Source organism: Temnothorax longispinosus, chromosome 3 (assembly GCF_030848805.1).
Source record: "Temnothorax longispinosus isolate EJ_2023e chromosome 3, Tlon_JGU_v1, whole genome shotgun sequence".
Taxonomy (NCBI): domain Eukaryota; kingdom Metazoa; phylum Arthropoda; class Insecta; order Hymenoptera; family Formicidae; genus Temnothorax; species Temnothorax longispinosus.
This window is the reverse complement of record NC_092360.1, coordinates 9,486,446-9,502,143: the sequence shown is the minus strand read 5'-3', so window position 1 is coordinate 9,502,143 and position 15,698 is coordinate 9,486,446. Positions and strand designations below refer to the sequence as shown.

Below are 15,698 nucleotides of genomic sequence, written 5' to 3'. Positions count from 1 at the left end.
ACGGCTCGAAACGGTCGATTGCAAAAGTACCGACAGATGCTGAAAGCATCTGTTTCCACCCCCCCTTATCAATTTAATTACGTATACTATTGTTGGCTTTAATTTGAGACCGCGTTTCAATCGACATCATTCGGCGCGCAGTTTGCTGAACTGAAAAATACGTACGCAAAAATATTATTGAACACAAAGATCCAGTCCGACAGTGTAGGCATATTTCTACTATTGAAATTTTAAGACTTCTCTTGTCAAAACTTTAAGACTCTTTCTTAGATTTTTTTATATGAATTAGAACATTTTTCAGAAAAACTCACAAAATAATGAGATACTCCAGATTTAGAAATGTGAATAAATATGAGAATTTATCAGAAATTTTCAGGCATACAGATAATGAAATATTCCGAAAATCCTCATCCAACTATTTCTAAAAGTTATAAAAAATTTGACATATTTTTTTCAGAATTTTTCATAAATGTATAATAAGAAATTCTTATAGAAAATTTCTGAGAAAATTACAAGAATTTTTTTCACTAAGGAAGGATAGAAACTTGGTGATGAATTTCAATATGTAGGTTCTTTTATTATTTTTTAATTTATTCCCGCGAAATAAGCGAGATCTTATCGCGACGAGGCGCGTGCGCGAAACTTGTCCACCTTGAAACCGTCGTGTGGCCGCGACTGCCGCGAGGCGAGGCGCAGAATCTCGCGAGCGGAACGACGCGACGCGGGATCGTTGCGTCGGTAAAGGTCGCGGAAGTCGGACATTCGCGGTCGCCGGGGGAAACGCGTCGACCGCAGGTGATCTCTTGGCGCGTCTTCACCGCGGTGAGTCGATCCTCGTCGACTCGTCGATGGGAAAAAAAACGGAGACGCGAGCAAGTGGAACGCCCAGGGTTTCGAACGTCGCGGCGCGCGTCCCTTCCACCCTCCCTCTTTCTCACGCTTCCTCCTCAGTCCTCCCCTCTCCGTCCCTCCTCGTAACTGCGCCGCTCGTTCTTTCCGTTCCACATACGCGCGTGCATGCGTGCGTGCGCGAGTGCACAGCACACACATACGCGCCCTTCGAAGTTAACCGAAGCATGTCCCGCTCCCGCGCGCGTCCGTAGTGGTCGGCCGAGTGTGCGAGACGGTGTGCGCGACGCGGGACGCTCCGCTGAATGAATGACATAACTTATATATAAATATCGCGTATCGGAGTCGCGTGCCGCGTACCCCCCGACTCGGAGTCGACTCGGCGACGGTGCGGAGTACTGCGGAGAGACAGACGGTTGCGCGATATCGACTCGCGCGCGTCGATATACGTTACGCGAGCAGCCGTGACAGTTACGTTGGCCGGTGCTGGCCGGTGCGCGTCGAACGCGGAGAGACGCGGAGTAGCGTAGTTGCACGCGCGCGCGCGCACGTAGCAAACGTCGTAGCAAAGCGGGAGCAAAGCGGAGCGGAGCGGGTGCGGAGCGGACCGAAGCGACGCGGCGTGGCGTCGCGCGTTTGCCTCCTCGCGCGGCACGTGCGTTTACGAGCGTTTAAGAGACGCGACAATGGCCGCGGATTGCGTGGCGGACGGCGACTACCTCGGCGAGTACTCGCGATTCTTCGCCGAGTTCGTCGCCAGGGTGAACCCGGACGATCAGCTGCCGGTGAAGGTGAGCGTCTGCGACGTCAACGAGAGCGAGCTCGTCGGTGAGATCATCAGCCTGACTCTACAGTACCTCAATCGAATGTAAGCAAACGCGTTTTGTTGTTTGGATTCATCATCGCGTGGGAGTGGTGATGCGCTGTCACGCGCGCGTCCCCGTGTGCGTGTGTGTGTATGCGCGCGCACGTGTGCGTTTGCGTTTGACATTCCGACGAGACGCCAAAAGCCTCGCGGGCTTGTCCGACGCGTGAGACTCCACTCGCTTTCTGTATTGTATCCGCGAGATGAATTTGATCTTTGAGCAACGAACTCGGGTTATCTAGATACAATACTAGAAAGAGAATGAGATATATATATATATATATATATATATATATATATATATATATATATACATATAATGTATTTTATTATAAATTATAACTCATTTCTATATAAACGTTAGATTTATGATAGTAACTTAACTGATATATGTTTTGTTCATTTCTAGGAGTAAAAAGAGACGCGGAGAGTAGTTTAAACTCATTCATTAATATTTTTATACAAGCAGATTCGAAGACACGTATACGATGTCACCTTGGCTTATAGGCCTCTCGCGTAATCTGTTTATTTACTCGCGACTCTTTCCCGCGATAAGACTCACGTCTGCGAGTAAATAAAGCGGAACTTATTTTTAACGCGAAATGTTTAATTAATTACTTTATGAAAAACAATCACAGAAACGGGAATTTTGTAAAATAATTCGGCGACACCGACTGCGACTCGTTTATTTTGGCGTGCCAATTCCAATCGGATTTTCTTCTTTCTCTCTATTATTGATCCGTTGCCCTAAAAATTGTGATTCTTTTATTAAATATCTATAATTATATCTAGCTGATATTGTACTACTTTATGCAATATTAAGAACAAGAAAGTCGAACGATCTTATATAACGCATGAAAAAGTTAAGAATGTGGGCTAATAATTTTGAATCTTCTAATCTTTCATAGATATCTTCTAATATTGTTTCAAGTTAGAGATCTCTATATATGAAAATATTATTTAACCATGTCCCTTTTTCCATTTAGACATTATCACATTCTAAAAATGCATTTGTTTTACATGTTCTCGAGAAAGTTTCGCGTTGAAAATTAAATTTAGAAAAAATGAACACTATAATTTAAAGTTGAGAGGAAAGAATTTAGTAAAACTAGCTGCTAGTGGATTTCGCTTATCTCTAGAAATTGATTATATTTTGGAAAAGAAACGAACGCAAGTTCTTTAACTATAGCATTAACAAACATAAAGGCTAACAATGATTTCTTGGAAACTAGTAAAAATTGATATTTTTGAGATACCCTATATATTATGTAGGCATTATTGCATGTCTATTTTTATTCTATAATAATTCTATTAAAAAGAAATGAAAAAACTTATGAAATATTTTCTCCTACAAGTTTCAATAAACACGATTTGTACCGCGGCTGTAAGCTGCGCACAAAGATACTCGAGTTCTCTCAAAGTCGTCGCGAGGATACCGTGTGCGATGTGGAAAAAAGTCGACGCGCAAAAAAGTTACGCATAGCTGCACGGTGCATCACGCGAGCAGGAAATGTGGGATTACGTAAAAAATTTGCCCTCTCGAACCGCAAATTCTCTGAAGGCGCGAAACGGCTGAGAATCGTCGCGAGATGAAAACTACTTCCGCGCTATCGTTGCGTTTATCTACTTTAACTGAAACCGTCACGAGAGACTATCACCGCCCATCGTCGGTCGTTATCACGTACCAAACAGAAAGGATAAATTGTATACACACGATATATGATAAAAGAGAGATAACCGAGTACGCCACGAATGTTTAAGTCCGCTTCTTTTAATTGCGCTCTATGTACTTCCTTATAATTTTTTCTTTTTTCTCCTTTTCTTCTGTAAAAAAAATTCCGAGTATCTATTTATTTTATTTCAAGTGTATGGCGCAGCTGAAAAAGGTAGATTTTTTCATTAAAGGATAAAGCACTGACCAAAGATGCTACTTAATTTTAGTAATTAAAAGTACAGTAAGATTTTTTTTTTTTTTTATTCTTGTTTTGACGGTTTAATTCGCGGACTTTTTTTATTTTTAATCGTTTATAGATATAAATTATAACTATTAAAAAAACTATTGCTAAAAATTACTTTCGTATATTTTCGAAATTTTTTTTTGAAAGCATATGCTTACGAAATTGGTTTCAGTATCGCTTTATGGGATATAACTATTATAAATTATAACTAATATAAAACTATCGCAAAAAGCTACTGATATTACCTTCGTATTTTTTGTTAAGAAAAGTTGATTCCAAACTGGTCAAATCATTCTGCATTGTGTCGTTATGAAATTGGTATCGCTTTGTAGATATTTCTCGGAAGTAAGAAAGACGATAAAAGCATGTGGTTGGTTTCAGATACTGCCCACCAAGCTTACAGTCTTACATCGCACGTCTCGTGATACAAGCGATCAAATCAACATGCAAGAAACAGCCGGAAATCTGCGGACTGAGGCAGCAAGAAAAGAGTAAGTTTTTTTTATGAGATTTCGTAATACTTCAATAAATATTCACAGAAAATGCGAAATACAAAGTGTCCATTTAAAAGATGATGTAGGCAACTTTGATTTCTAACATTAATGATAATTTATATTCAAGATGGATTGATCTTTTTCGCAGCGTACGCGCCTTTGAAGCTCATGCAAGCCGTCACGAACGAGGTGAACGAGATCTGCAGGCGGTATTTAGATAACAGCAGACTGGCCCTCCTACCACCACCTTCGTCGACGCCGCAAGTGACAGTGGGTGCTATTAAAAATTCCAGAAGAAAAATGGAAGACCGCCACATGATCCTGCACGATTTGAATACCATGTTTAATATTCAGGTAGAGATCTCGTTGGCCGTTCGCAATTATTCAGTTAATTATTTAATATAACGCTGAAATAATAAGTGTTAATTTACGCGTCAAAATTTATTGGCAATTATATTCGAAATTAATTTCGATTTGACATTGTCGACGTGCTAATATACGAACTGATACGTTAATTTATACTTTGCAGGATGACACTATTGTGGATTACTACGCCGTATTCGACGGCCACGGCGGACAGGATGCCGCGGCGTATTGCGCGACGCATCTACATCAATATTTGGTCGAGAGTGTGCACTATCCTACGGATCCGGAACGTGCGTTGCGCGATGCTTTCCTAACTACCGACGCACAATTCATAGCGAAATCGAGTACACAGGTAAACGTTCCTTAAATGAAATTTGTATTTTATTTTGCTCGCTTCTCGTCATAACTCTATAACTCTATCGAGTCATTGTGTTTCGTTACAGAAATTAAACGGTGGTACCACTGTGGTTTGCGCATTGCTGATAAATAAGAAATTGTACATTGCTTGGGTTGGCGACTCCATGGCTTCGCTGGTTACACGCGGCAACGTGAAGCAATTGGTGAATCCTCATCGACCCATGAGAGAAGTAAGTAACCTGGATTTCCTTTTTCTTTTAATAGAATGGAATGAAAAATATAAGATAATTTCTCGTTTTTGAAACATTCTTAATGTTTAAATCGCATATTCAATTAGCTCAATCCTCGAAATATCCCGCTTTTGCAATAAACTCGCATTCGTATTTATAGTCAAACGTTCTTGATATGAAACTAATTTAGCTCATCGGCTAAATCGATAGTCCATCAGCTTAACAATCATTTTTTACGCTGGTTTAAGATTGTAATCTTAACTTTTGTTTATCAAAATACTCTTTGTTTATTGCCATCGTCTTCTTTCATTGGAAAAGAGGCGAGAAAAGATGCACGCCATGGAGATTTATGATGTGAAAATCTAGTCAGTGTAATAATGTTGAATGATATTGACATCTCTAATTTTCATGTGCAATTTTGCTTTGAATTACATGATCGTACAATATTACGTGCTCATAAAACGGGCAATGTATCCGAACTCGCGTCGTCTGCACACCGGGTGACGTGACAACCGGATCGACCGTGATCACCTGTCTGTCGTGAATATTTTTCAACAACAGGCCACGTTTGGGGTCTACGATCGGCACGTAATTACGGGTCTCGTTCAAACACGTCCTCCCCATTCTCCAGTGATAGTACGCGAGATCTCGCTTGAGCGGCGATAATTTTTTTTCCCCTCGGTAATACGGCAGCCAATCTTCCGTTTCGAGCCGATCGCTGAAATCGATGTAAGCCGATTCCTCGAATTGCAATTTCGTTCTGAAGCGGCGGACAAACACGATGGTCGATAAAATCCTTAATCTGTTGGCTCGCTCGCGCAGGGCGAGCTCCTCCATTAACCTACCGGCAGGCGACACGAATTCCGACGTGAGTACGTAAGGACGGTGAACGGGAAACAATAGATCTCTCACGATTCGCAAGCGACGATAAAAGCTCTCTTCGTTTAGAGTCTCGCCCGTGCAGCGGTAACCGAGCTCAGCCAACTGGCGTGCGGTTTTGGTGCTTCTGAGATAGCAGATATCTGCAGGTATCACTAGCGAATCTAAATATTCCTCGTAATTTGGAAAATTCAGCAATCTTCTGTCACTGTCGGTCTGCGTCCCGATGACAGTCATGTTCGAAGGGAAAGGCAGAGGGAGTGATTTTATTTTTAAACCAGTAATTTTACGCTGTCACTGACGTTCGGAATCCTTTATATTGCGAACAATCGCGACGCGTGAAACATGAATCCAAGGTATTCAAGGTAATCCAAGCGAGAGTATCGAAGTATCGACACGTTTGACATCTATACGTTATCACGAAATAGAATATTACGCTCGACTCTTTATTGACAATGCCATGTGCAAGATCTATCGAGGCCGGGTACGATGTGCCCTATTTACTACATACGTCATGATCTTTTTCCCTTCAGGACGAGACCGAACGGATTCACAATATGGGAGGAGCTGTCGTCCATTGTATGGGTGTGTTGCGCGTAAACGGACTCCTCAGTATATCTCGAGCCATTGGTAAGTGATTGTAATACGTATGTTTTTTATCCGCAAAGATATAGAAATTTACTGAAAATAAAAAACTTAGCATTTTTTTATTTCGTACGAAATGTTTGGATAATCCTTTAAATAATTAAACGACACACTGATATCTAAGGGTGACTTTAATTAAACTCTGAATTATACGACGATTAATTCAAATAATTATACCTAAAATATTTTATTAACTGATAGAAGACAAAATTATTAATTTTTTTGTTTGACATATGAAGGATAAACTTGGAGATGACCTTAGAATTATATAACTAGAGCTCTCGCAGTTGTGCCGATTGAATTAATCGGCGGTTAAGTTGTCCGAAGTTTCATCAAAGTCGCTTCAAAGGGATTTAGATTTTTCGATAAAGTTTCCACTGTCGGATTTACCAGTCGGCCTTCGCCGCGTTGAAGAAGACAGGAACATATAGATGGAGACAGCGTGGTCGATCGTGACACCGCGGTGTAGTAAACGATGCTTGCACGTCGTTCAGAATTCTTCAAGGAACGCAAAGTAGTATGTAAGAAACCGATATCAATTCCGGAGTTTCGTATAACTTTACACTGTTTTTGTAATGTCAAATTATAATCAATTAGAGTTATTTTTAACCATCCTTATAGATCGCCACTGCTCTTACTCAATATGTCGTCAATTTAATTAAAACGATGTTAGTTCAACTGAACTAAATAGAGTTAAAATAATAAATTTCTACAGACATGGTAGTTAAAAATAACAAAACAATGTTATTTTACTTAAAGTATTAGTTTAAATTTTATCCTTTAATATTTAACAGTTCACAGATTTAAAGAGACATAAAAATCCTCATGCAACAAAGTTGCATATTAGAGTTTCACTGCAATGTAATTAATTCCTCTAGAAACTTAAAAACAATAAAGTCTGATATTAATCTTCTCGAATTAGAAACTAATCACGCCTAATTCTTGGGAAAGTACGTTAGATCACCGCCGCACCGAACTCATAAGGAAAGTGTTTTTTTTTCTCTTATTTCCATTTTCCTTGGCAATTGTAGGGAAACTTTTTCGCTTTTCATAGTCTGCGAAACCTCGATTCCGCACACGTAGTCGTCGAAAACGTGGTTTGCAACTAATCGAGACCGATGTTGTTTTCGATGGATACGAATTACCACGCCAGACGGAAGTAATCGCCGTGTAGGAAATGCTACTTTCGGATTGACGTAATCGGCGCGAGCTTTCCCGTTGTTAGAGACTACTGATGTTCCGAGAATTAAAGTCGTTCGTTATCGAACTCGCAAGTATTGTTCGCCGCGGTAGCCAAGTAAGGAACGGGCGCCCGGGCCGTCCGGGCGAGGAGTCCGTGCCCAACTACGGCTTAAAAACGCGACCTGTAAAGGTGAAGGAGGAAAGAGGAGAGGAAAAAAAGAATTCTGGCCGCGTGTCGAGTATCCTGTTGGTTCCGTTCGCCCGCTGACATAATACTACGTGCAGTTACGCTCCGGGGGCGCTCCACCGAGTGTGGCTCGCACAATCGCATGTCCGGAATAATTAAAAGACTGTTTCTCCCATTCTCGCTTATCTTTAGACACGTAGGGCTCGCGAGCCGCGACATATCGAACGTTCATCAGCGCGTTGACCTTCCGACGCGCTCCAGAGATCAAGATGACTCCGTCGCGATTTAATTTGTAAAAAGAAGATTCTTATTGCGACATTTTTTAGCGATCTGGACGTTTTTGTTGCCTTATTCCTCTTCGAATTACGTCGTATAAAACTCGATTCGTATATCAACGACGCGAATTAAATAAGCCTTAATGACTCGCCGTCGTTAACATAGAGAATTTAATTAACCGAAATTAATTATCGCTAACGATGTTAGCGCAACAGGGTCCTAAATGAAAACTTTGGACGGTTAATTATAAATTTGTAAAAATTAATTTGTATTATGGCGAATGAGATAACTCGGTTGCGTGATGCAAATATGTTTTCTCGCGCGTGGGTGTGTGTGTATGCATGTGTATACGTGTAATATGTATGCGTATGCCAAGCTCCGGCGCGGTTTCGCGAGGATAGTATGGAAGAAAAAGCGGCCGCGGCGTTCGGATTCATAATAACCGGAAGCGCGGCGTTGTTGCAGTGGCGTCGTTATTTAAATTAGCCGCGCTATTCATTAAACAGTTAATTATACTTAATTGCGCGCCGCGTGGCGTGGTTTTCACGTGTAAAATATCTGAATTACGGCTTTACCAATGGATAAACCGTAACAGTTGCCTCCGCTCCAATCTTATAATCGCATACTTTCGGAGCTGAACATTCCTTTCCGCTTTTCGCGTTCGCGCCTATAGCAAGCCTCCGGCGAGCGCGTGCCTCTTAACAGCGGAGCGGTCTCGTTCTTTCATTTCTTTTCCTTTCTTTTTCCAGGCGATGTCCCGTATAAACCGTACATCAGCGGCGAGCCCGAGGTCCGATGCGTACATCTGGACGGTACCGAGGATTTTCTCATAATCGCCTGCGACGGATTGTGGGATTACGTTGACCAGAGAACCGCGGCGCTTCGCGTCTACCGGCAGGTGCTGCAGAATCCCTGTAAGTACAATATATATTTTCACTTGACTCGGTAATTAATAAAAGTTTTTAAGTAAACTGCTAATCATAAAAATCCTAAGTAAACTGCGTTGCGCACTACGTTCGGCAACACTTGACGGTGTATTAATACATATTCTTTTTCTTTCTCTCGCTTTTACCAAGAATATTACTTATTCGAGCACTTAATCTAGTTATCCAATTTTTAATATGATCGACCAGTGAGGATTTAAAAGCACGCCTCAGGCTTTTTAAACTAAAGTTTCACGCTTTTTAAGCGGTCTTTGAGGTGCTGAAAACGTTGAAAAGAAGAACTTTCTTCAAAGCGCCACTAATTATTCTCTATAATTTATCAAACTTAAGGAACTGTGAATCTCTTTCGCGAATCGCGGTAACTTTTCACGGATAAACTCTTAGGAGATCGCGAGGCAGGAGATTTCGTACGAAAGAAACTTCTTACTGAAAAATAACGAGGAGAAAATCCTGCGAACATCGCCGTTCGAATAAGTACACGGCGCGCACGTATTCGATGTATATTGATCGACACGACGTAAGTACTTTACGCGATAAGCGCGTGCTCTTTGTAGGAAATCCAAGCCGAAGCATTTTCATCGTCGTATCGCCCGTATAGCGCCATTAGCGCCAAAACGATACTGCGATATTCGAGAAAGTAGGGGAAACGATGTCGTTTCGTCGGGGAATTTGTGCTAGAAAAGACGAATCTCTTTGTAATCCAGTCACTCTCTTTCTCTCTCTATATTCGTGGCCTTTACTTGTTATGCTCTGTTTCCTCGATTTCCGGAACGGACGCGACACAAAATTTGCGTAGCGTTTTGTGCGACGCGCTCTCCGGCGACCGATCGGTCAATCTTTCTGACGATACTTTTCCACGAAATTCACGAGGGATCGAGTTACGATGAGATAACGAGCAAATTCGACAGTTCCATTGTTAACGCAAATTGGCCGGCGGTCGATTCTTTTCTCGTGTAAGTTGAGCTACTTTTTTTTTACAACCAGAGATGGGAAAGCGGGAAGAGATAGGAGCAGCTGAAGCAGCAGGTGAACGAGAAATTATCACAATTTCGTGCAAACGCAGCTGCATGACATGAGCTGTTTTTTATTTTTATTATTTCCAGAGGAAATAATGCCGATAGTATTCAGGTTTATTTATTTATTAAATGTACGATATGAGCAGTTGTATGATAACACGGTCACTAGTTATATAAATGCATTTTAACGACAATAAGTGATATTGAGTCATTCTATAAATAATGAAGTATAATAGGAAGCTTGATTTATTTTTCAGCTCAAAACCGAAAAACTTTTATCGCCAGGGAATTGAAAGTTTAAGATTAAGAGATGTGAAGAAGTTGTAATTAATAATGGAAAATATATTTTGGATTAAAATTAAAATGTCAATTTTTTTGTCTTATTTTAAAAATATCTAAATAACCGCATTACTTATGGGATGACCTAATATAAGGTATTCCACATAAGGTATTCCATATAAGGTATACCTCATAAATATAAGTCTCCCTTGTGATTCTTTTGAGCTTTATCTTAACAAAATATTCAAGCATCGATACCACTTGCGTGAATTATGAATTTATGAATAACTAAAATGCCTCAATATTCTCGGAAAAGAAAAGTCTATTCGAAATTGATCGAAGGATCTACAATTGAAAGAAAATATGTTCTGAATACACTCGGTACATTTCGGATAGGCTGGAAGAGATGGAATTACATGGACTTGATGCTAACTGATGCTTATTGCAAACGACATTTTTCCAAGTACCAGCAATCTTCAACCGGACGAGAGCAATAAAGTCGATAAGTCTTTTCCCGAATCTCGCGTATTTCATTTTGCGACATAAACTCGTAATTGAATCATCGATCTCGCCTTAATGCAAGGCACTGTCTCGATGACATTGCGGACGTCTTCTACTCGCTATCGGCTCTTGTGTTTTTCTTTTCGCCTCACTGAATGTCGAAGGGTGGTCTGTCGAATGTAACGCAGACTCGGTGCTCGCCTTTTCCCTCGTCCTCGGGCGAGCAGGCCGACCGGCAAAGCTTGGCGGCTCCTCCGATCATTCTCTCACTCGCTCGTTACCCGTCTGCACGATCGGCCGTCTCTCTCCCGTTGTCTATATTCCCCGAGACGTTTTCCCTTCGATTGATTTTTCGTCGCGACCGAACCCCGCGTCTCGCGTCTCTCAGTTGGTGACTCAGTGATTCACAGTGATTCATAGTGCCTCTGAGGAGGAGGACCTCGAGAAGAATATTAGCCCGATCGATCGCCTTCGTACAAATTCTCCTCGGTAAGTCGCGGATCACCCGCAATCAATTGACTGTCAAGCGTAAATAAAGAATAGTGGATAGGGGAAGGTGAAAAGTATCTATCTAGTAGTTACTTTTGAAAGATCTATCTAATAGTCTGTCTGGTACTAGGAAACAAAGGTTTTTGAAAACGCTACTGAATAGCAAAAGTCCTTGTAAAATTACACTAAAATTATAATTATTAATTTTATCGATTAATGAATAATTGAAGATTCGGGTGAATTAGGGACTTGAGTCAGATAAATCAATTCAAGTCGTTAATCTATTAGTTATGACCATCTGCGACAAGCGATTCTTTCAGAAATAGACATTAAGAGTATATGATTTATTAATAATCGATGGGTTAAGTACTTTAATTAATATATTGATCCCTGTATTTTCAAAACCCATTTCATCTCTTTTGAAAACACTATTAGCAAAAATCCTTGTAGACTAAAAGTAGACTAAAAAATTATAGTTAGTAATTTTTATTTTTGTAGAATATTAAATAATTAAATACTGAAATTTAATTGAGAGATAATTGAAATTTTTAAATAGTGGAGTAATAGAATGATGTTAATGATGAAATTAATAACTGCTATTTTTTCTTAATAATTTTGCAAAATTACTAAACGAATTATTAAAAATTTTTCAATAATTTTATAATAACTAGTAATTTTTTATTATCAGGAAATTATTGCGTTATCTTAGTTGCTCAATTAGCTCGCTTATTTAATCACGAAGTTGATCAACTTCCGATATTGCCTCGAAATTAGTAATCACCGATCACGAGCATCGACATCATGCGATTGCTTTCGTACGCGTAATATGTATAGAAATCGCGACTAAACGCGCGTGTGTGAGACGACGCGATTTGGCTCACCGTCTTCTGAGAGCAAAAGGCAAAGAAAGAGAACTCAAAGTAATCGAGCGCGATCGACACGGCCCGGCATTGTTGTCGCGCGACAGACGTTTTCCCAGCGGCAACGGTACGCTGGCACCGTGCACACTCATCGAAAGGAGTCCGGAAATCTCTCCCCTCTCGCGAAACTACCGTACTTACTGTCCGCTGCGTCCGCGAAAACATGCCTCCCCGTTAGGAAGTGCGCGATTATCGTCGCCATCCGCCGCACCGATGTAATCTTTATTTCGCGCTTTCCGCGTAAGGAATTCGAAAATTACGCGAACCCTATATGTCAGTCTTCACCATAAAGATCGCATTGCACTAGGTTGCAATAAAGAGTAGCTGGAACGCTACTTAATCTTCGCCGTGGCGAAATTCTCAAAGCGATTCGGACATCGAATTTTTCCTTGTTAATAACGTCAAAGCAACAATATATTTTTTTTTCTTTCAGTCGTAAGCGATTGAAAACGGGAGACTTTTCACGAACTTACCTTTACTTCGAACAATTATTTCAATTAAATTAAATTAAATATTGTTCCGATTCTGCTCGTGATCGTAAATCATTCTTAGGAGTGATAAAATACATTTTTTTGAAAATATAGAAATCGATATATTAATATGGTTTAAGTACTCAATCTATTAGTATGAATTGTCTATTATCTGCCCTTAATGTCTATTTTATGTGAAAAAATCGCTCGTCGCAGGTGATCATGAATAATAGATTAACGACTTGAGTTGATATTTATCTGACTCAAGTCCCTAATTCACCCGGCTCTTCACTTATTCATCAGCCGATAGACCCAAGCACGTGTCACATATACGTCTTGATCTGTCGGCTAATAAATAGCTGAGGTACCACGATATATACGTGACAACCGGCCAAACGTGTCGATCCCTTCTCGCTTTACGCGGATCTCAGAAGCGTAAAGGCCAATACCCATACGGCGCGGTGAAAAGCTTCGGCGGAGAGAACGCAAACGTGTGCGCAGCGTTAAGGATCTACGTCTCACGTTCCCATAATTGTTAATTTGGGAAAGCGAGTCTGCGCGCGCGGGGATAGCGCGCGCGAGTTTCTCATCCTTGCGCCGCGCCGGTAATTTGTAAGTACGTGTCGCGCGACACGCGTTTAAAATTGATTTCAACGACGTTTCCCCTCGGAAATCGCGGGGAAAGAAGAAAAGTCGCCGGCGCGGAGAACGAACGGTCACGCAGCATCCCAGGAGAAATATGTTGGAGATTCCGTCACGCTCTGACGCATCGTTGACACGATGCACAGCACACATACCCCGCTCCTCATATTTTAAATAACGTTCTGAATCACACGGCGCGGCGGCGCATAGCGCTTAAATCTACGATGACGGCACAGCCGTCAGTACGTGAGCCGCATCTGCTTGGATACTGGGACGTACTTGCGCAATCTGTCTCGACTGTCTCGGATATCGTGGCGTACCCTCGCAGGCACCAGACGAGCTCATTATACAGTAATTACGTTATTTAACTTATGCGATAAAGATCCCGGAATATTAATTTTACAGTATTGATGTTGACGTTCGAGACGAAGAAATTTCGGGGAAATTTAAATAATTGCAACTTAGAATTGTACCAGTAGAGTTTTTTTAGATCGTTTTTCGATTCTACTATCCAAAAATGCGGAACGTAGAAGTGGAAAATATTCTGCTATCAATGTGACACGTCGTAAAAGTAAAATAATTCTGAAAATTGCATTTAGATTGAAATTTTTACTTCTGTCGTCATGTTTCTATATGTGACATTTTGCTGTATATAGCTGAATGTTAACCATTTTACAAATCTTTCATTCAATGGAAACGATTATTCTCAACGATTGACAGAGAATATATAAATATATAATAGAGTAATTTTTATAATTCATATTTGAATGCAAAATTCAAATTTTTTGATTAGATATAAATTATAAAAATAACTTTATAATATATACGGTGACTCACGAAACTGATCAAATCATGTTATTGTTACGAATTTCTTTTGAAAATTTATAAACGAAGATAACTGTAGCACACACACCACGATCATAGATATTTGTTTGTTTATGTCTCATTGATATTGAAAGGTTTTCGTCGATTGCCTTTTTTAAATTAATTAATTATAGATAATTGCGTAGCACATTTGATTAGTTTCGTGAGTCATATGTGTATTGTGTATTCTCTGACGTCAATCATAATTGTGTCACAAAGTGGTCGATAATCGTTATCGGGAACGGGTGCTATATGCGAATTTCGGGGCTTTATTTTTATATCGAGGCAGATTACCGCCCGGTTTACAACTTTCTGAGGTAATAAACGGTTAACAAAACCGGTTCCGTTTAATTTCGGCTAATTGAAACCTCCGGAACAGACGCAACGCGGCTCGGGCTCCTCTCGGGCGCGGCGCATGGCAACAGTGCAACGGCGTTAAAAGATCGCAATAAGGCATTAAACAAAGGAATCCGGGAGGAGCTGAACCAAGACCGCGGTTACTGAAGCGAAACGCCTGGAGCGTTTCTTCGTCTCGAAAGGATTCGTCGGAGAACGAGGCTCCGATGGAAAAGGGGGAGGGTAAGGAGGGAGGAGGGACATCGTGTGGTAGGAAGGGGGTATCCATTCACAAGATATCGCACGAAAGGTGAAATTTGGGTTACATCAGGTCCTTCGCTCCCCCTTATTATCGTATTGTACTCGATTCATTAGCAATACTTTCCGAGACGTGTCTCATCTCCTTTCCTCCCCCTGTCCTCTCAATCATTAAAAGGATCGATCAATTCTAAGCTTGTCAATTACTGTAGCTTAATTAACGTTAATTGTCCTCCGTGAGATAGCATAGAGGTCTTTGCGTTTCTTAATTGTGTTCGTGACAGTTATAATTTCCGAGTATTTTTTCCTTTTTCGATATTACATTCGCGGGAAAAAAATGTCTTATTATCCAGAAAGATGTAAAGAGAAGCTATTAAATTACGCGATCACACAGAAGATTCGAGGAATCGACGAGCGAGCGAGATCGTTATTGGACGACGACGGTGCGCCGCGCGAGGCCGAACGAAATATCGGTGGCGATTATTTTCTCCACGCACACACCGGCATATACACGACCGGTCTGGCAGCGAACCTCGTCCTCAAAAAGATCGGTCGAAGGCCACAACCGTGGTAGCCTGACTCTCCCTTCGGCCGCCCGGGTCCAACATTGTGACGCTGCGGTCGAGCGGCAAGACCGATCTTTTTTCTCTTTTCTTTTTTTCGCAGCCGAAAAAGCGCCGATCCGCCTCGT

General features: G+C 41.0%; 2 protein-coding genes across 2 annotated transcripts in view; one reads left to right on the top strand and one right to left on the bottom strand.

Annotated features, from left to right (window-relative positions):
* Positions 1–706: 706 nt before the first annotated feature.
* The window catches only part of LOC139809347 (uncharacterized), a 53,726-nt gene continuing 38,734 nt past the window's right edge, over positions 707–15,698 (top strand). The window contains exons 1-7 of the mRNA XM_071772179.1: positions 707–1,717; positions 4,054–4,163; positions 4,315–4,520; positions 4,696–4,884; positions 4,976–5,119; positions 6,532–6,628; positions 9,038–9,202. Coding sequence (XP_071628280.1) covers positions 1,536–1,717; positions 4,054–4,163; positions 4,315–4,520; positions 4,696–4,884; positions 4,976–5,119; positions 6,532–6,628; positions 9,038–9,202 — 1,093 coding nt within the window. The 5' untranslated portion in view covers positions 707–1,535. The remainder of the gene's footprint in view (positions 1,718–4,053; positions 4,164–4,314; positions 4,521–4,695; positions 4,885–4,975; positions 5,120–6,531; positions 6,629–9,037; positions 9,203–15,698) is intronic.
* On the bottom strand, positions 5,126–6,517 carry LOC139809356 (cilia- and flagella-associated protein 299). The gene has a single exon (XM_071772194.1). It carries the CDS (start codon positions 6,233–6,235, stop codon positions 5,519–5,521), a length of 717 nt encoding a protein of 238 aa, XP_071628295.1. The 5' UTR covers positions 6,236–6,517; the 3' UTR covers positions 5,126–5,518.